This window comes from Melanotaenia boesemani, chromosome 2 (assembly GCF_017639745.1).
Source record: "Melanotaenia boesemani isolate fMelBoe1 chromosome 2, fMelBoe1.pri, whole genome shotgun sequence".
Classification (NCBI taxonomy): domain Eukaryota; kingdom Metazoa; phylum Chordata; class Actinopteri; order Atheriniformes; family Melanotaeniidae; genus Melanotaenia; species Melanotaenia boesemani.
In genome coordinates, this window is record NC_055683.1 from 41,458,391 (window position 1) to 41,479,385 (window position 20,995).

At 45.1% G+C, this 20,995-nt stretch overlaps 1 protein-coding gene across 1 annotated transcript in view; it reads left to right on the plus strand.

The window, feature by feature from the left end:
* The window catches only part of crhr1 (corticotropin releasing hormone receptor 1), a 43,329-nt gene extending 28,122 nt beyond the window's left edge, over positions 1-15,207 (plus strand). The window contains exons 7-14 of the mRNA XM_041971899.1: positions 6,549-6,669; positions 6,776-6,929; positions 7,003-7,063; positions 7,239-7,311; positions 7,527-7,612; positions 13,553-13,691; positions 14,108-14,149; positions 14,718-15,207. Coding sequence (XP_041827833.1) covers positions 6,549-6,669; positions 6,776-6,929; positions 7,003-7,063; positions 7,239-7,311; positions 7,527-7,612; positions 13,553-13,691; positions 14,108-14,149; positions 14,718-14,858 — 817 coding nt within the window. The 3' untranslated portion in view covers positions 14,859-15,207. The remainder of the gene's footprint in view (positions 1-6,548; positions 6,670-6,775; positions 6,930-7,002; positions 7,064-7,238; positions 7,312-7,526; positions 7,613-13,552; positions 13,692-14,107; positions 14,150-14,717) is intronic.
* The last annotated feature ends 5,788 nt before the right edge of the window (positions 15,208-20,995 follow it).

The following is a 20,995-nucleotide window of genomic DNA, read 5'->3' on the forward strand; positions in this document are numbered from 1 at the left end:
CACAGAACAGTGACCTCTAACACAGAACGGTGACCTTTAAAACTGAACCATGACCTCTAACACAGAACCGTAATCTCTAACACAGAACAGTGACCTCTAACACAAAAGTGTGACCTCTAACAGAGAAGCGTGACCTCTGGTACAGAACAGTGACCTCTAACCCAGAAACTTGACCTTTAACACAGAAGTGTGACCTATAAAACAGAACCATGACCTGTAACACAGAACAGTGACATCTAACACATAACAGTGACCTCTAACACTGAACAGTGACCTCTAACACAGAACCGTAACTTCTAACACAGAACCGTGACCTCTGACACAGAACTTTGACCTCTAACACAGAACACTGACGTCTGAAAATGAACCATGACCTCTAAAACAGAACAGTGACCTCTAACACGGAAGCGTGACCACTAACACAGAACAGTGACCTCTAACACAGAACAGTGACCTCTAACACAGAATCTTAACCGCTGACAATGAACATTGACCTCTACCACAGACACGAGACCTGTGACACAGAACAGTGACCTCTAACACAAAAGCGTGACCTCTGACACAAAACAGTGACCTCTAACACAGAACCTTGACCTCTACCACAGAACACTGACCTCTGAAAATGAACCATGACCTCTAAAACAGAACAGTGACCTCTAACACGGAAGAGTGACCTCTAACACAGATCCATCACCTCTAACACAGAACAGTGACCTCTAACACAGATCCGTCACCTCTAACACAGAACAATGACCTCTAACACAGAAGCGTGACCTCTAACAGAGAAATGTGACCTCTGATAGAGAACAGTGACCTTTAACAGAGAACCTTGACCTTTAAAACAGAAGCGTTACCTCTAACACAGAACCATGACCTCTAACACAGAACAGTGACCTCTAACACAGAACAGTGACCTCTAACACAGAACAGTGACCTCTAAAACAGAACCATCAGAATAGCTGTGGAATCAATGCCGTGTCTCCTGATGGCATCCCCAAGAGGCAACATGTACAAATTAAAAAGTATCGGGCCTAAAATTGATCCTTGGGGAACCCCACATTGGATGTTATGGCTTCTTGAGGCGCATGTATCTATACTTAGATAAAACTGTCGATTTGTGAGATAGGAGTTAAACCATTTAAGAACAGTTCCTGAGAGGCTCACCAGACTTCTGAGGCTGTCTAGTAAAATCTGGTGATCAACTGTATCGAAGGCGGCACTAAGATCCAGTAACACCAGGACAGAACGTTCTAAGGTCATTAACAATTTTTAAAAGGGCCGTCTCTGTACTGTGGTTTGTCCTAAAACCAGACTGATATTTTTCTAAAATCTTGTGTTTATTCAAAAACTCATGCAGTTGAATAAAAACAGCTTTTTCTGTCATTACTTAAAAATGGTAAGTTGGATACAGGTCAGTAATTATCAAGAATGTTTGGATCTAAATTACTCTTCTTCAGATGGGGTCTCACCACTGCTGTTTTAAAGGCAGCAGGGAAGACGCCCGTCTGAAGAGAGTAATTTACTATGTTTAAAAGCTCAGGCTCAAAGAAACCAAAAAGTGATGTGGGGGTCTAAAAGGCAGGTTTTTGGGTTTAGTTGGGAGAAAACTCTACCAAGCATCTTTGCATCAACCAGGACAAAACTCTCCAGGTAAAAACAAATATTCAGTTCTGTTAAAATCAACAAGTCGTTGAGATAAAAGACTGGATCTAATAGTATTGATCTTACTTGTGAAGTGTTCTGCAAAGTCCTCGCATGCAGTGTCTGATGGAGGCATGGAGGACTTGTTAAAATCTGGATTTATTAAAAGATCAATGGTTTAAAAAAGAATTTTGGGTTGTTTTTATTATCTTTAATTAGGTTTTTTTTTTTTTTTTAACTTGTCCTGTCCAGCATCATAGCAAGCAAAATGATAACCTGGTTGCTGTATCGTGCTGAACAAATTTGCTCTGCCAAGGGGAGACCTATGGGTAAGGCTCCTCTTGATAATGTGATTAATTTATTTATTTTTTTACTTTGAATCACGGAATCTATGTAATCTTGCTGGACCTGACCGGAGGGGACAGAAAAAGATGGAAAATAGCAAAAAAAGAGCAAAAGGGAAAGAAGAAAGGAGACAAAAAGATCACAGACAGAAGGAAAACGACCCTTCAATCCACACCATCACCAGACAACAAACTGTTACACCTGTACATGAACACACCAGAAAATTTTCTACAACTTTTAGAAAAGCAGAAACACACACACACAGAAAAAAAAACAAAAAAACAAAAAAAAAAAACAAAAACAAAAAAAAAAAAAACAAAAAAAAAAACAGGGCTGCCAGTCATTAAGAGTTTGTAAATAATAACCAAATCAAATCAAAAAGACATAACAGCGACCAGATACTAACTCACAGGAAAAATACCATTTTTTTTTTTTTTTTTCTTTTTTTTTTTTCCTTTCCTTTTAATAATTATCGCTTAATATTAAAGACCCACTGGACAACTCAGTGACTGTGTCAGCATGCAGAGCATGAGAAACAAGGAGTGATCAGTGATGAAGAGTGGTGAGTGAAATCATACAAATGCGACCTCGCCTCCACGGAGGCCAGAGGCAGACCAGGGCCTGGGCCAGGCCCTCAGCAGCAGACCCGGAGCACCAACCCATGCCACCCCACCACAAAGACAACTCCAGCCCCACCCGAAGGGCGGCAGAGGAGAGCCCCAGCAAGAGCCCCCCACGGTCCCGGGGCACAGGCCCCAGTGGGCCAAGATCAGCAGCCGCCGGCCCCGCCAGGGACCGGCCCACCCAGGGCAGCCCAAGCAAAGGGCTCAGGGCCCCAGGAGCCCAAAGGCGGCCGCCCCACCCCCCAAAGGCAGAGGGCCCGCAACATGCCCAGGAGGACCAGGCCCCCCCAGACAGCCACCCGGCGTAGGCCAGCACACACCCCGATGGTCCAGCTGCACACCCCGGGAACCAGGGTGCTATCGGCCCCCTCCCCCCATTCCCCATCTACTTCAACCTGCATCCCATATAACCCCACACTCACACCCTCCCCCGTGCCGCACCCACAATCGCTCACCACCACACAATCACGCCACACACAACCCTCCCACCATGCCCCGTGGGGGACACCCCAGGCGGACCAGCGGACAGCGGGCCCCAACCCCCATAGAGCCAGCAGCCCACCAGCGCAGCCATCCCGGGACCCGGCCCGTAAGAGGTCTCCAATACCCTCTCCCTCCCCGCTCCTGACTGTTTATGTAGTGTGTGTTGTGTGCAATTAAAATTGAGGGGCAGTGACTGCAATGAGCCTCGAGCCGGGCCACCTAAGTGGCCCCGCCCGCCATGCACCGCATGCCATGCCCCCCAGGTGTTGTTTGTGTGTTGTGTTTCTTGTGTTTTGGTGTCTTGGTGCAATTAAAACTGAGAGGCGAGCAGCCACGGGGTGCATCCAAGGAGACCACTGAATGGTCTCCTCCGTTCCACCCCTCATGGCCCCATGCCTCCCAACTCCCTACGTGTGTGTGTGTGTGAGACAGAGAGAGTGGGAAGTAAGAGGGGTCCGGGGATGTACGTCCAGAGGGAAGCAAACTTCCCTCTGGATGATGAGCCTTTAGTGGCATTAGGCACCCCTGCTCCCCAGGAGGCCCCCCAGGGCAAGACAGGCCAGGAGAGGCCGCCCCCCACGACCGGGCCATTCAGGGACCGCAGCCAGTGAGCCGCCACCCACCCCAGAAAGTTCCCACCCTCCCACACCCCTAACGGGGAATGAGAGGATGGGGACAGCGGCAGACCCACGGCCCACCACCCCCAGGCCCGCCCAGGCCCCTCCCCACAAGTGCACTTAACCCCGCCCCAACCACACACAGAAACACATGCACACACCTATTTCCTTGCACACTCCCACTCATCCTAACTCACATATGCCCTCAACCTAAACTTTAATTAGGTTTGAATAGTAGAGTTTTCTTGCCTGTTTTACTGAATTATTGTAGATTTTGAGTTGTTCTTTTAAGATTTCATAATTGACTGTTAATTTTGTTTTTCTCCATTTCCTCTCTGCTCTCCTGCAGCTTCTTTTTAACTCATTAATTTCCTGGCTTCTCCACAGTGTTTTTGATTTTACTCCTAATGTTTTTTATTTAAGTGGAGCTGCTGAGCCAATGGCTGATTTTAGTTTGTTGTTAAAATGGTCAACAATAAAATCACACGATGCAGGTAAGATCTGAGCAGGAGTTGGGTTTAAAATGTTAATAAAATTTGCAGCCACTTCAGAAGTAATATATCATTTCCTCACAGTTCTCACCGAGGTCTCCCGCTGGCTAAAACTGGTGATGTTAAAAAACACACAGTAGTGGTCTGATACAGCCAGGTCAACAACAGAGGACACACCAGTGGAAAGGCCATAAGTTAGGACCAGGTCCAGGGTGTGTCCTCTGTTGTGAGTAGCCTGTGTGACATGTTGATGAAAACCTAGGCTGTTTAAAATGTTTAAAAACTCGTTGGCATGGGGATCACTACTGTTGTCAATGTGAAGGTTAAAATAACCAGTTATTAAAATTTTATTGTATTTAAAATGTATGGTTGATAAAAACTCTGAAAACTCTTTAATAAAACAGGAAGGAGGGTTTGGTGGTCTATAAATTGGGATATGCCTGTACTGTCTACTGGTAATGTGTACTGGTATGTGATGTGTCTGAGAGGAAGTTTTAACTGGGGGAGGTGTGTACTGGCTGGGCTGTCAATCTGAGAAAGCTTTGCAGGACTTGAGGGTGAGATCAATGTTCATGGTGAGAAGATGAGAACCTATGTGATTTGGATGTATGCCGTCTGATTTGAAAAGATGAGTTCTATTGTAGAATGTGGTGAAGTTGTCAATGTATGGGATGTTGATGGAGTGACAGTCACCTTTTAACCAGATATGATGTTGGCAGATGCGGCTGAACTTGACGTCACCGTTGCCGGATGAAGGAAGTGGACCAGAGATGATGCAGTGTTTATTTACCTGTTTGATGCTGTTGATGATGTTAATAAAATCCATTTTTAGAGTTTCTGACTGTTGGAACTTGAGATCATTTGTACCTGCATGTATTACAACAGTAGAAGCTGAGAGGTGTTGATGGAATAGATGGTGGGCGGAGTTGATGTTTGCAACAGTAGCCCCTGAATGTGAAGATGTGATGCACCAGCTCCAGGCACTGAGAGCGTCCGTTTTTTCATGCTCATAGTCCCACAGGGTGAGGTGCAGGTCTTTGCAGGAGCGGCAGTGGAGGTGATCCTCATCGAATCAACGGCAGGAGCAGAGGCCGAGGACCATACATGACTGACTGCTGGAATGGAAGCGGTGTTCCTCGTTGGTGCAATGGCTGGAGTTGCAGCTGAGTTTAGTGCTGCTCGGGTGGAGGTGATGTTCTCCGTGGTACTGACAACGGGACTGGAGGTGGAAATCTCCGCTGCAGCAACTGCAGGTGGAAATGTGGCCGTTCCAGCCCCCGCAGGAGCACACTCTTTGTCCGAACGGCGACGGGACCCAGTGTGACCACTCACTGCATCTTTTAGGAGCTGCCGACGCTTTGCTGAAGATGAGCGTCGGGATTCTCCGTCATTACGGATGCCAACAGAAGCAGTCGCCTGTGGAAAGCCACCCTGACTCTCGTCCCCATTATCGGCTTTAACTGAATCACAGCTGGTTGGAGGAGCTATCAGCCCTTCCTCCGATGCGAGTGCAGACAGAGTGTCAAAGCTGTTGGAGAAAGCAAGTCTACCTCTGTCTTTCTTTCTGCGGCAGACCACCTCGGACCAAAGTTGTTGTTTTGGTGTGGAGCTCAAAGAGGGACATGGTGAAGTGTTTGAGTCCCATTATCCTGGAGAGCCGCCTTTAATGAGGCAATATGTATGGAGCGCTGTTGGTGGGCCAGGTCCAGTAGACTATCAAGCAGCTCATTTTTTGATCAAAGTTCATCAATGAGCTTGCTAATATATTCTTTGAGGTAAGTAATTCGCTTGTCAGTGTTTGTAGATTCCATGTCATCATAAACAGGCACTGAGGCAGCCATTTCAGAATCCTGGACTCGAACCAGATAAAACTTTTTTCTGAATTAAAATCGCATTTAAAAGTAATGTGGACTTAAAATGCAATGTTTTAAAAGGCTTTAGTGCTGGTAAAAACAAGTAAAAGATCTGTTAAAATCCATAAAAACATTAAAAACGGTCAGATTCATCAGAACGTCTCACCGGTATAGGAGCAAAAACTCTTGTCCCTATGGTTCCACTGATTCCTTTGGTTCATCTGGTCCCTGTGGTTCCGCTGGTTCCTTTGGTTCATCTGGTCCCTGTGGTTCCGCTGGTTCCTTTGGTTCATCTTGTCCCTGTGGTTTCGCTGGTTCCCTGGTTTACCGTGGTTCCTGTGGGTCCTTGTGATCCTGTGGATCAGCTGGTTCTTGAGGTTCTTTAATTCCTCTGGTTCTTTTGGTTCCTCTGGTTCCTGTGGCCGCTGTTTCTCTATCTTTCTGTAAAAGTGTTTCATTTTGTGTGTGTGTGTGTGTTTGCATGTGTGTGTTCAGGAGTATTCGCTGTCTAAGGAACATCATCCACTGGAATCTGATCTCAGCCTTCATCCTGAGGAACGCCACCTGGTTCATCGTACAGTTAACCATGAACCCCTCAGTTACCGAGGGCAACCAGGTGACCACACACACACACACACACGTACACATTGTGCCTGTGGACATGGAGATAAGCAGTGATTCCTAGAGCAACAGATTTCCGCTCAGCTTTTTCTCCTCCTCAGGTGTGGTGCAGGGTGGTGACGTCGGCGTATAACTACTTCCATGTGACCAACTTCTTCTGGATGTTTGGTGAAGGATGTTACCTCCACACAGCCGTGGTCCTTACCTACTCCACCGACAGACTCAGGAAGTGGATGTTCATTTGCATCGGCTGGGGTGTGTCCACCTGTCTGTCCACCTGTCTGTCATCTTGTCTGTGTTCTCTACTCACCTGTCCACCTGTCCACAGGTATTCCATTTCCTATCATCATGGCATGGGCTTTGGGAAAGTTTTACTATGACAATGAGAAGTAAGTCACATGATCAAACGGGAAGTTTACTGACATGTCTCAGCCAGATGACTCTCATCAGGTTACCAAACCATCTGATATGGAAGAAATACCATACATTCAGAGAATTGGATTCTCTAAGGTCGTCGAGTTGAAAAATTCCATTATCTGATTGTTATTGTCTTTTGATTGATAGGTGCTGGTTCGGGAAGAGAGCAGGTGTTTATACTGACTATATCTACCAAGGTCCAATGATTCTGGTACTGCTGGTAAGAACACCACCTGTCTGCTTAAATTTCATGAGCCCACCACCATAAACTGCCCTAGCCAACCACAAATTGGATCAGATCCAGTAAAAACCAGTAACTACATGATTTAACCAGTGAAAACCAGTAATCATGTAACCTGAGCCAGTAAAATCTAGCAACCACATGATCCAACCCAGTAAAAACCAGTAAGCACTAGACTTTTGTTTCATCCTCAGATTAATTTCGTCTTCCTGTTCAACATCGTTCGGATCTTGATGACCAAACTGAGGGCCTCAACGACCTCCGAGACCATCCAGTACAGGTATGAACACAGGAAACACCTGGATGATGGGTGAAACCTGGAACAGGTGTTGAAAACACGTAGATGATGGGTGAAACCTGGAACATCACAATACCAAGCGATTGCAACATCAGGAAAAAGGAACATGAGAAACTGGAGAAATACCAAGGCCTGAAAGAAGAACTTGAGAAGGCCTGGAAAGTGAAGGCAACAGTGGTGTCCGTGGTCATCGGAGTACTCTGGGCAGTAACCCCCAAACTGGAAGAGTGGCTACAGCAGATCCCAGGACAAACCTCAGACATCTCAGTCCAGAAGAGTGCAGTCCTAGGAACAGCCAAGATACTGCACAGAACCCTCAAGCTCCCAGGCCTCTGGTAGAGGACCCGAGCTTGGATGGATGAGAGATAATCAAGAGCATCGGTCAAAGGAAATACCTTAGGTTGGACACCAAGAAAGCTGCTGCTAATGCCAAACTAACAGTGCTACAAGGCAGCAGTAGAGGTAGCATTGCATCTAAGCACTCTGATGGAACTGTCTCATTTCTGAAAGGAGCCATGCCCAGGGTCAAGCCCACTCTTCATCAGCCTTTATAGCAGCACACCTCTCATCATGCGTTTCAGGGACATGCTGCGCCGTGGTTGGATGAAGATGTTGCGACTGATCCGAATGCAGCCTGTGATCACTACAGCCCAGACCGTATAGGCAAAGCCTCTTGTAGCACAAAAAGGTTCACCTGTTGGCCCAGGTTCTATGCCCCCTTCTTTTATGTTACTTAAAAACTCAGCTGTCACCCAGAACACCCCACCTCCACCAAGTCAAAATCAACCAGCAGGAGATCACCGCGGTGTGTTAAAACACCAAGATGACATGACAGCTCTCCTTGTTCCAATGCAGATGGCTCAGTTATTGCCCCACAGGGAAATCCCTAACCTATGATGGAGATCCACTTCATTCATGAAGACCTGTGAGCCCTGTGGGGAGGCGAAGACAAGCTGTAAGGACATTGACTGCACCAAGGGACATAGTATGCAGTTGTCTTCACATGACTGCATAGAAGGGACATGCTGTGTGTGGAAATGAGTTTAATATAACAGCAGCCTACATGGGGAAGGTCACTGGCTGGCCACGTGTCCAAAGTGAGGATGTTAAGGCCCTAAAGGCATGTGGACTTTTTCTTTGTGGGTACTGCAGTGCTAAGGAGGAACTGCAATATTTGGAGGAATTAAGCATGCCAGCTAACATGAAAATCTGAGTCAGAAGTTTCACTACAAACTCAGAGAAATGTGGAGAACAGAGGCAAGTGAGCTTCTTTAATTAACTGGTCAAATATTTTCCCAACATTGTTAACTTCACTGAGCAACAGGTCAGGATTACTTCAGATCCAGTTTTTGGCATCATACAAGACACACCACCTGGCAAAGAAACAATAAGAGCAAGTCTCTTCTTTCCTTTTGGCCTTTTCCCTTTAGGGCACAGGTGTCAAACTCCGGTCCTCGAGCGCCCGTATCCTGCAGGTTTTCATTGTTTCCCTGATCTAACACACCTGACCCATATTAATGGGTTATTGTGAAGAAGTTGACAAGAAGCTGTTGGATCCATTTAATTTTATTCAGGTGTGTTAAATCGGGGAAACAATGACAACCTGTAGGATACTGGCCCTTTAGGACTGGAGTTTGACACCCCTGCTTTAGGGGAAATCACTCACTTCTATCTGGCCCGGTATGGAAGTCATAGGATGCATTCACACACTCCTTTGGCACGTTTTATGCTGGATACCCTTCCTGACACAACTCTCTGCATTTATCCGGGCTTGGGACCGGCCCCCAGAGATCACTGGCTTGTGTCACGGAACAGCAAACTGGACCACAATAACGTCGGAACTGAGGATTGGGTAAAACGGTTTTTATTGTAATGGTGAGAATATCTCCAGTCTGGTCTCACAGTCAGCTAGCCTGGGTAGGAGAACCAAGATGAGAATCCACCGTGATCAGACAGGAATGTGCAAGATAATTTGCTCACGTACCAGCAGAAGGGATGGAAGCCGGCCGGGTGGTTTTCTGGAACCAAGATGACAGCAAAGGGGCTCCACCGGGGCTGTGGAAACTGCTGAACCAAAAACAGTTAGTTGGTTCTGATAATTACAAGAGCTGAATATCCAGACTGAATAAATCCTCCAGAAAGATCCAGGTAATCCTCAAGATTTTCCAGACGGGAGAGAGACAGGTTCCGTAATCCAAATTCAAATCCAGGAGACAGTCCAAGGGTCAGAGTACCAGCAGAATCAAACGACAGACAGAGTTACCAGACAGGGGGCAAGCAGAGTCAGGATATCCAGGTCCAAAAACGGGTCGAAGATCAGAGAACAGGTTGGCAGGCAGGAGATCAGGGCTGGAAACGTGCAGGGATAAACCGAGACAATCTGGCAGGGAAGAGTTGTCACAGGCTGGTATTTAAGGTGCATAGTGCAGGTGAAGCACATCAGCAATCAAGGCTGTGCTGGAAGGAGAATGCCTTCAGGGACGGCTGGGAAATCTCAGCGCCAGCTATACACCGTGACAGGCTTGTGTCCCTCTTGGGGCTGCAGATGCCAGGGATTAAACCTGGGAGCACATACATGCAAAGCATGTGCTCTACCACTGAGCTACAATAAGAGCAAGCACCATGGGTCACAATAACACAGTGAAGACCTCCATCAATCAAGGCCTGGAGATTTCAGCGTTATCTGGAAAACATTTCTATCACCTTCCTAGTGTGTTCACACAAAAAGAGATGCCTGTCTCTACAGACATCATCATCAATGAAAAGAAGCTTCTAAATGTCCCTATCAGACAAAAGTTAAGGTTCCTCATGTAGATGCTGATGTTGATCTACTAGTTGGCACCAATGCATCCAAACTAATGGAACCTTGGGAGATGGTAAACAGTCTGGGTGATGATCCCTATGCAGTCAAAACCCTACTAGGATGGGTCATAAATGGCTCGGTACAGGGTTGCAGTGATGGTGAGTGTGGCTGCCCATCACTCCAACAGGACTGCAGCTGACAGAACTGAGGCGTTATTAACCAGCCAGTACAACTATGACTTCAAAGAAAGGTCTTCTGCCAAACAAGAGGAAATGTCAAGGGAGGAGAAAAGGTTTTTAGAGATAATGGAATACTCTGTTCAGTTTGAGAAAGGACACAATAAATTCCAACTGCCCTTCAGAAGGGAAGATGTCTCTTGAGTGCTTGGAAGAGCTCTGAAAACATTCCCAGATAAGAAAGGACTAGTACATGTGGCTTGTCTCCAGACCAAAACAAATGTGTTTGAAAGACCTGTAACACAAAAATGTCTACTATGTGAAGCCAGAGCTTGAGATAAACTTGGATGATATGAGTGTGATATGTGGAAATTTACACTCAAGCTTAGGCAGGCATTGTCTCCCAACCAGCACTGGAACCAGCTGGGCCGAAAAGCCCCTAACAGATCTGACTCCTATAAGGGACCTGGCTCCTAAGGGACCCAGTTTTTCTAAGGGATCCTGCTCCTCTAAAGGACCTGGCTCCTATAAGGGACCTGGCTCATCTTATATGTTGATGAATGAAATATTCCAGATGAAAATTATCCTTAGATTGTGGAATGTGTTGAGAAGAAAACAACACAAAATGATGAATGGAAACGAGAATCATGAACCCATGGAGGTCTGGATTCAGACTTCAAATAAAAGTGGAAAGATCACAGTCTGACCTGGTGTCCTGTATGCACTCCCTATGTCTGAGTGCGATGTTCTCCTGAAAGATCTCCTTCCAGATCTGGATCAGGGCATCAGTCAATCCCTGGACAGTCTGTGAAGAACGTGGCAGTGGTGGAAGGAATGAGACATGATGTCCCAGAGGTGCATGACATGATTCAGGTCTGGTGAACAGGCAGACCATATTACCCACTCCAGCCACATGAGACCAAGCATTGCCAGAAGGAACCCAGGACCCACTGTAGCAGCAAATGGTCTGACAATGATCTGAAGATCTCATCCTGGTATCTAATGGCAATTATGGTACCCCTGGTTAGCACATGGAGGTCTGTCCTTTAAGGATCTGCCTCCCCAGACATCACTGACCCACTGCCAAACCAGTCCTGCTAGAGGATGCTTCAGGCAGCAGAACGTTCTCCACGGCGTCTCCAGAGTCTCTCATGTCTGTCACACGGTCTCCATGTGAACCTGATCTCATCTGTGAAGAACACAGGCAGCCAATGGCTAATCTGCCAATCCTGGTAGTCTCTGGTAAAGGCCTATCGGGCTGCACAGTGTTGGGCTGTGAGAACAGGCTCCACTTGTGGACGTGGGACCTTCAAACCACCCTGATAGAGTCTGTTTCTGACAGTTTGAGCAGAAGCATGCACATTCTTACCTAACCCATGCACACATTCTTCTTCCGGCTCTCAACCGAGGCAGACGCTTTTTCTTCTCCCTCCCTCTCACTCTGCCCTGCTGCTACTGTCCTGTCATCTCTGAGCCTCTCTCTGCATTTCCTTCCAAAAACTAAATCTTGGATATGGATTTGATCAGCTGGTCCCTAAATGCAATCGACCAAATTTATTCGAACCGGAAAACAGGCGTGGGGGAGCCTGCTTGCCCTGGCGGAACGTTTTCGGCTGGATATGTGATGGATTCCTGGGGAGCGTGGAAAGTCATGTGTCTGTCGATTCTTTCTGTCGAGGACGTGGAGGACATCTATACATTCGGTTTCATGATAACTGGGTTTCTGCTGTTTGGAGCGGGCGGTTTCCTGGCATATCGCAAAATTCGGACACTGTCGGCAGTCACTGGCAAGCTGCCGGATTTCTGTGCGGGTGTGTGCCGAGCTACGAACAATCAGGCTGTGGCGGTACAGGAGCTGAATCGTAAACTGGAGGCTATTCCAGTACTGGATGGCAAACTGGTTGCGCTTTCTGGGCTTGTACGTGAGGTGGTCACCAACTTGGAGAAGTTGTCAGCTCGGCTGGATGGAAATTGACCCAAAATTCGGATCATTGGGAGTCGCCAGTGGGACCACTGAGAGACTTAAGGCAGACGAAACAGCTCTGGCCTGAACCAAAACAAATGCTGTTATCAAATTTGGCTCCCTGTGCTGGCCTTGAATGGCTGGCTGAAAGCTCCCTGGAATGTTTTGTTGATGGACGCTCAGTCCCCCACCCTCCCCTCACCCTCTTCACGGGCGATGGACTTCAACCTGGATCAGCCCTCAAGGATGCCCCACTATCATCAGGTGGCAGAGACTGTGAGGGAGAACTGGGGCAAAGTTCATATGCTCACTTCTACGCACACACACGCACCACACTCAAGTACACGACTACAGATACACCTCCCCGTTATTCACTGCCTTGCTGTCCTTCCACCTCCTTCCACTCCCGGGCAGTGGGTTCATTGGACGCGCTCTGAGAATGCAGCTGCGTCTGCACTTGCTGCGATGGGAGTCCCCCCCCTCCCCCCCCCGCCACGTGTTTCTCATGTTGTGATTGTCTGAGTTATGTTTTTGTATGTACTGAGGAGTGTTTTTTTGTATCTCAATAATGGGCCCTTAGGCCCAGTGTGGAGATGCCTATTTTTTATCCTCTCAGCTACATCTTACTCCCTAATGTTCCTTTCACCTATACCTAAGACAAGGAGCGCTGTAGAAATGGCTGCTCCGTCAGTGTATGCCTGTTCTGTTTGTGTCATCACATGTTGTTTTGTCTAGTCTTGGATGGGTTGTACTGAAAACATGAATTTCCCTGCAAAGGGATTAATAAAGTATTTTTCATTTCATTTTTCATTTCATTTCATTAGTGGCTGCTGGAGGTCGTTGGGTAGGATTCTGGCAGTGATCCTCCAGGTTCTGCTGCACAAAGGAGAAGATAGAAATCCTGATGGTGTGGGCTGTTCTGACAGGAAATGATGTTGTTGTGTCAATGGACTGCTCTCTTCTGCTGTCTGCTTCTGCAGGAAGGCGGTGAAGGCGACTCTGGTGCTGCTGCCATTGTTGGGAATCACCTACATGCTGTTCTTTGTGAATCCTGGTGGAGAGGATGAGGTCGCTCAGATAGTCTTCATCTACTTCAACTCCATGCTGGAGTCCTTCCAGGTGGTTCATTCCAGACCCATTCTCCATTCAAACCTCCATCACATTCACACTTGAAATCACATTCACCATAAAGCTGAACCCAGTTTTAGACTCCAGCTTTTGCATCTGCAGACTCCTTTTACAAAGCAAACCTGAATCCAAACAGACCTGGTGGTGATGGGGAGATCCAGTAGAGCTGGTTTCAGTGTTTATATGTGTGAACATGGTGTGGATTTCTGTGGAACTGGGAGCAGCTGAAGCTTCAGACCAGAACTAGATGATGTTCTCCAGATGTGTTCAGAACTACAGCCAGACCAGTTTCACATGTTATTTTTTAGAAGAAATTGGCTCAGTTAGCATTATTTTAGCTTAGCTTAGTTTAGCTTCACACCAGCATATCATCAGCTGGCTAACCTTCATCCTCTGTGTCTCTGCAGGGCTTCTTCGTCTCTGTCTTCTACTGTTTCCTCAACAGTGAGGTAATTCAGAGTTCTGGGTGGTCTTCAGGGTACTGTGAGATTTTTCAGGATTCTGCTATGTTCTCCAGGGTTCTAGTATGTTCATCATGGTCCTGGGGTGGTCTCTAGGGTTCTGGGAGGTTCTTCAGGGCTCTGGGGTGGTCTCCAGGGTTCTGGGAGATTTTTTTTTTTTTAGGATTCTGCTATGTTCTCCAGGGTTCTGGTATGTTTCTCAGGGTTCTGGTATGTTCATCATGATTCTGGGGTGTTCTCCAGGGTTCTGGGAGGAGGTCCTTCAGGGTTCTGGTATGTTTTTCAGGGTTCTGGGAGGTTCTTCAGAGTTGTGGGAAGTTTCTCAGGATTCTGCTCTTTTCTCCAGGGTTCTGGTATGTTTCTCAGGGTTCTGGGAGGTCCTCCAGGGTTCTGGTATGTTTCTCAGGGTTCTGGAAGTTTCATTAGAGTTCTAGGAGGTTCTCTAGGGGTCTGTACTAAGCAGAATCTTATTTTGATTCACAGGTTTTCTATCATGTCAACAATTTTTATCATACACCATGTTCTTACCTGTCTGTCTACCTGTGTGTGGGTCCAGGTGCGCTCAGCAGTAAGGAAGCGCTGGATTCGTTGGCAGGACCGTCACTCAATCCGCAGCCGGGTGGTGCGAGCTACATCCCTGCCCACATCGCCTAGCAGAGTGTCCTTCCACAGCATCAAACAGTCTTCCAACCTCTGACAGACTACACCATCCAATCCCAAGCTGTGATGTGACTCCACTCAGCTTATCAGAGCACGTTATCTGCTCAGGACCAGAATACCACGGTGAAGATTAGAGTAGCCAGTCACAGAACATGACAGAGGCTTACGGAGAACATCAGACGAGGGTCTGTCCGTCAGGTTTCTATTTGGCTCCATCCCTCTTCATTTTCTGACCAATCGCTCAACTCAGACAAACAGCAGCTTATGGAGTGTCACAAGTCATATCAAGCAGCTGGACTTTTTGTTGTTTTTGATTAACATTTATTTATTCATAAGTTATGGCTATATTTATTGGAATATTGATTAATAAATTTTAACTGAAACATGCTGGTTTGATTTTACTGATGGTGCGGAGGTGAAGGAAACAGGACTGGCTGACTTTATTAATGTGAAGATGAAAATTAAGACTGGAATCAAGTATAACACCCAGGTTTCTGGCAGAGGGGGTGATGTTAGAGGAGAGAGGACCGAGACGGTCTTCAATACGGGCAGTGGAGTGAGGAGGGTTGATGAAGATCATTTCAGATTTAGAACTGTTGAGTTGTAGAAAGTTTTGTGCTTCCAGCGTCCCCTGGTCTCAGCGGGAGGTAAATCTGTGTGTTGTCTGCATAGCAGTGGAAGGACACGTTATGGCGGCTATAACGTGTCCTAGAGGGACATATAAATAGAAAACAGAATGGGACCTAGAATAGAACTTTGCGGTACACCACAGGCAATGAGGACAGAGGAGGACGTAAAATTACCTGTGGTAACCGCAAAAGTTCGATCTAAAAGACAAGAATAAAACCAATCAAGTGCAGAGTCTGTGATGCCAACCCAGGTTTTAACATGATCACTTAAAATATTGTGATCAACGTATCAAATGCAGCACTGAAATGTAAAAGAATTAAAACTCTCTCCTCTATCTGAGGCTAAAAGAAGCTCATTAGAGGCTTTGAGGAGAGCTGTTTCAGTGCTGTGTAGAGCTTTAAAACCAGACGGAAATTTCTCCTCATTTCCATTTATAAAACCTAAAATCTGATTAGAAACAACTTTCTCTAAAACTTTGGATAAAAAGGGAAGCTTTGGGATCGGTCTGAAGTTGTTAAAATCATTGATGCTTAAATGAGGCTTTTTAAAAAGCGGTTAGACCACAGCATGTTTAAAACAAGGAGGGACATAAAACCAGGAGGGACATAAAACCAGGAGGGACATAAAACCAGGAGGGACATAAAACAAGGAGGGACAACACCTTCTGACAAGGACAGGTTAATGATGGATAACATGCTGGGCCCTACTGTACTAAAAACATGTTTGAGGAATTTGGTGGGTTTGACATCAAGACTGCATGTGGTTGTTTTCATGTGAGATAAAACATCAGCTAAAGAGGAGATGAAGGAGTAAAATTAGTAAAACGATTAAAACACTTGGGAAATTCTCTTCTTACAGTGATGGTGTGACTGGGAGCAACTATTTAATTTCTAATGTCATTGACCTTTTTAACAAAGTGATTTAAAAACAGCTCACACACTTCTGTAGATGCATCATTAAAATGACGGCTTAGTGTTAGTAACTGAGTCTAAAACCTTAAATAAAACTCTAGGATTGGATTGATTTTGTGTAACAATGTTAGTGATATTGGTTAAAAATACAAAAAGTGTTTAAAGGTGGTTCAGTGTATAGAACGATTACTTTAGTCTCCAACTAATCGGATAATTTTTTTATGTTTTATGCATTTGTGTAATTTTATAATGTGAGTTCAGTGAAAATGTTTTATTTATTTTGGGAAAGTGCCATGCTTATTACCTGTCCCTTCTTCTTTTCTTTCTTTGTAGGTCATCATACATGTTCTCATTGAGGGCAATAATTTTCCTGGAATTTTGTCGCCAAAATCCCAGCCCTAGACAGAAACGGATCATGAAGCAGGTTTTCTGTTTTTAGTAGTTTTATGCCAGCACAGGGTACTGCATAACTGTTGACAAATATGAATGGTAAATACTTAACTACTTCCCCAGAGAGAAAAAAGTTTTCTGAACAACAGAGCATTCTGAACAGTAACTGAACAAATGAAATGGAGATTTACTTTATATACACTATTAAATATTATACCTGTTGTTCCAGTCCCCTCCACAATTCTGTTGCCCTAATGTCACAAAGAACAATGGCTTCTTCTGTCCTCAAATCGTGCTTCACCTTTTCGGTTATGATAGGGACAGTTGCCTCACGCTCGGAAAAGTCCACTATCACGGTACCACCATCAAGATGGACTGCCCCTGCCTCCACCCTTCCTATAGAAATGCTCCTTTTGAGACAGAAAGAAAGAAAAAGACAGAGAGACACAATAATAACTGAATTCATATGTCTGTGCCATCTCCAATTCCTAAATAAATAAATAAAAATAGAAAAAAATTAATTATCATGATTAGAAATTCAATTTAATTAATTAACCAGTGTGATTGAGATATTTTATTGGTTTCTTACTTGGAGAAGGATTTTGTTGGAGGTGGGGGTCTTTGCAAGCTGGCTGAGGTTGTTGTCCTTGAAATGAAAATCTGGGAGTGTGAGTAGTAGGAGGTCCATGGCTGAGCGGAGCTGTAGAAGTGGAAGGGCCTTCTTCATCACCAGCAACCTCAAATCTGCCCCCTCTTCTTCATCATCCGGTGTGGTCAGGGAAAAGTATGGCTCCATTTTCATCCACCAGATAAACCTTTGATGGATTTAGCTGAAAATACAGTAATTACAGTATTTATGGGATTTTAATAATCTATTCATCATCATCAACGCCTCCCAAGAGAGGAGGTTTATTTGTCACATGCACAGTTACAATTGTACAGTGAAATGTGTTTTTTCAGTACAACCCATCCAAGACTAGACAAAACAACATATAAAACAAACAGGACAGGCAGTCTGACGGAGCAGCCGTTTCTACAGCGCTCCTTGTCTTAGATATAGGTGAAAGGTAACATTAGGGGAGTAAGCTGGAGAGGATAAAAAAAGGCATCTCCACACTGGGCCTAAGGGCCCATTATTGAGATACAAAAAACACTCCTCAGTACATAAAGAACATAACTCAGACAATCACAACATCAGAAACACGTGGCGGGGGGGGGGGGGGGGGGGGGGGGGGGGGGGGGGGGGGGGGGGGGGGGTCTCCCATCACAGCAAGTGCAGACGCAGCTGCATTCTCAGAGCGCGTCCAATCAACCCGCCGCCCGGGAGTGGAGGGAGGGGGGGAAGGACAGCCCAGGCAGTGAATCTCGGGGAGGTGTATCTGTAGTGGTGTACTTGAGTGTGGTGCGTGTGTGTGCGTAGAAGTGAGCATATGAACTTTGCCCCAGTTCTCCATCACAGTCTCTGCCGCCTGATGATAGTGGGCATCCTTGGGAGCTGATCCAGGTTAAAGTCCATCGCCCGTGAGGAGGGTGGGGGTAGGATGGGGGGACTGAGCATCCATCAACAAAACATTCCAGGGAGCTTTTTAACCAGCCATCCAAGGCCAGTACAGGGAGCCGAATTTGATAACAGCATTTGTTTTGGTTCAGGCCAGAGCTGTTTCGTCTGCCTTGAGTCTCTCAGTGGTCCCACTGGCGACTCCAATCATCCGAATTATGGGTCAATTTCCTTCCAGCCGAGCCGACAACTTCTCCAAGTTGGTGACCATCTTACGTACAAGCTCAGAAATCGCAACCAGTTTGCCATCCAGAGCTTGAATAGCCTCCAGTTTACGATTCAGCTCCTGCACCGCCAAAGCCTGATTGTTCATAGCTCGGCACACACCAGCACAGAAATCCGGCAGCTTGCCAGTGGCCGCCGACAGTGTCCGAATTTTGCGATATGGCAGGAAACCGCCCGCTCCAAACAGCAGAAACCCAGTTATCATGAATCCGAATGTATAGATGTCCTCAGCGTCCTCGACAGAAAGAATCGACAGACACATGACTTTCCACACTCCCCAGGAATCCATCACATATCCAGCCGAAAACGTTCTGCCAGGACAAGCAGGCTCCCCTACGCCTGTTTTCCGGTTCGAATAAATTTGGTCGATTGCATTTAGGGACCAGCTGATCAGATCCATGTTCAAGATTTGAGTTTCAGAAGGAAATGCAGAGAGAGGCTCAGAGAGATGACAGGACAGTAGCAGGGCAGAGTGGGAGAGGGAGGGAGAAGAAAAAGCGTCTGCCTCGGTTGAGAGCCGGAAGAAATTCATAATTATGAATCAAGAATATTAGTATAGTAAAAGCAGTTTTTAGCAGTATAGTTATGGTCATTTCATCAATTATATAGGCCATATCCTTTTTTGCGTGTGAATGGTGCTCTATGTCAACGCAAAATAACCTAATAAAAAATACACATTACAATTTCTCTCAAAAATAAATCATTTCCATCAACTTTGTAATCATCACTAATGCCAAACAGAACTGTCACCCAGTTTTTGCAAAACGCATGGTACATTAGAGTCCCTGTATGCTCAGTATATTTATCTAAGATGGCGTTGATATAACATTAATACAAAAAAGTGGGCTAAGCTTTCAGATAAGTACTGATAATTGTCAGTGTGTCATCTATTGGCTAATGTGCGATTATTACTTCGTGATTTGTCAATAAAAAAAAAGCATGATATTTCAGGAAGCCACGCAAGGCCTCTGTTAACTCATAACTCCTTTATTAACAGAAAAAATGAAACAGAAAAGTCTGGATAACCGGCTAATAGACAACATGTTTACCTTAAACCAATAGTTTAACAGGTTTATCACGCCGGTATAGGCTAAGCTAACGGATACTAATTGTTAGCATTATTTAAGTCCACATCTTGTTGAATACAAACCTTGAATATTCTCGCTACATTACCGACGCTGAAGTCCACACTTCTTACTCTCACTGTTCTTTCCCCTCGCCAAACTACGACTCCTCTCCCGGTCCATCCCTTCATCAAGTTTGATCCAACTTTACTTCCCGCAATTTTAAGGGTAAATTAGCCTACAAATGGATGACCTTTCACCTAGTACCAAAGAGCGCAATAAATAAAAAAACAGTCAGTCTTTCACACACACACACATATATACACACACATATATACACACAGACATATATACACACACATATATACACATACACACACATAAAGCAGCCCCTCTTCCATTCTGCACAAACATGACTCAAATGTAGGTATAAAATACTGTGAGCGATAAACATCTGGCTTGATGCTGCTTAACTTAAACCCTATTTCTGGAGTACTGTCTAGATTTTCAAATTACCTCAGGACTTACTTCATATTACAAAGGAAATATTAAATAACACCATAGAGACTAAATAACCAGTTTCTGAATACAAAATGTGGTCGTTACATTATTTAAAAATGAAATACTGTAATAGTTAGTGCTACCTATGCTCAGGCTGTGGCATGAGGTGAACAGTTTTTCAGCAATGATCCAACATTTTCCAATAAATATGCTTGTTGTTGAATATGGAGTTTTTCTATGTAATCTTTTTTTTACACACAAAGTGTGTACTTTTACTTTTTATTCAGTTTTTGTACGATATTATCTCAGAGGGTCATATTTGGACCATGAGGTCATGCATAGTAGTTATGACTGCTTTTATTTGTCACAGTGGAAGCAACGTTTCTCTTTCTCTGGATGCTAGCTTTGTGTATGGCAACCCATGTCTATATCATGAATGATTTGTAATTATGTTTTAACAGGACAAAATTAATATTGGTGACTTCTACCTCTAAACCTAAATATAGTAAAAAATAAACATTGAGTAATAATAAAAATATGTAATATGTCCACAAATATCCAGAGTTGCAGCAGCCGTGGGGTCGTGGGTCAGTTCAACTGCAGTTTCTGTTCCACTTTCCAGATGGAAGCGGCACAAACAGCCCCTTGATATATAGTCTGTGCATAGGGGGAACTTCATTTGTGTAGTGACAGTAGTGTTGTGTACTTTTAGAACAAACAAACCTGCTCAAAATACAACTCATGAAGTTTGGCATTTGTGTAGACATTTAAAACCTGTGTTGATATATTCTTTTGGAGAAATGTTTTTAATTTTAACAACAAAAAACTCACACAGGCAATATAATCACAAAAACAAAAAAAAAACAAAAAAATAAATAAAATCTGTGATGGCAAC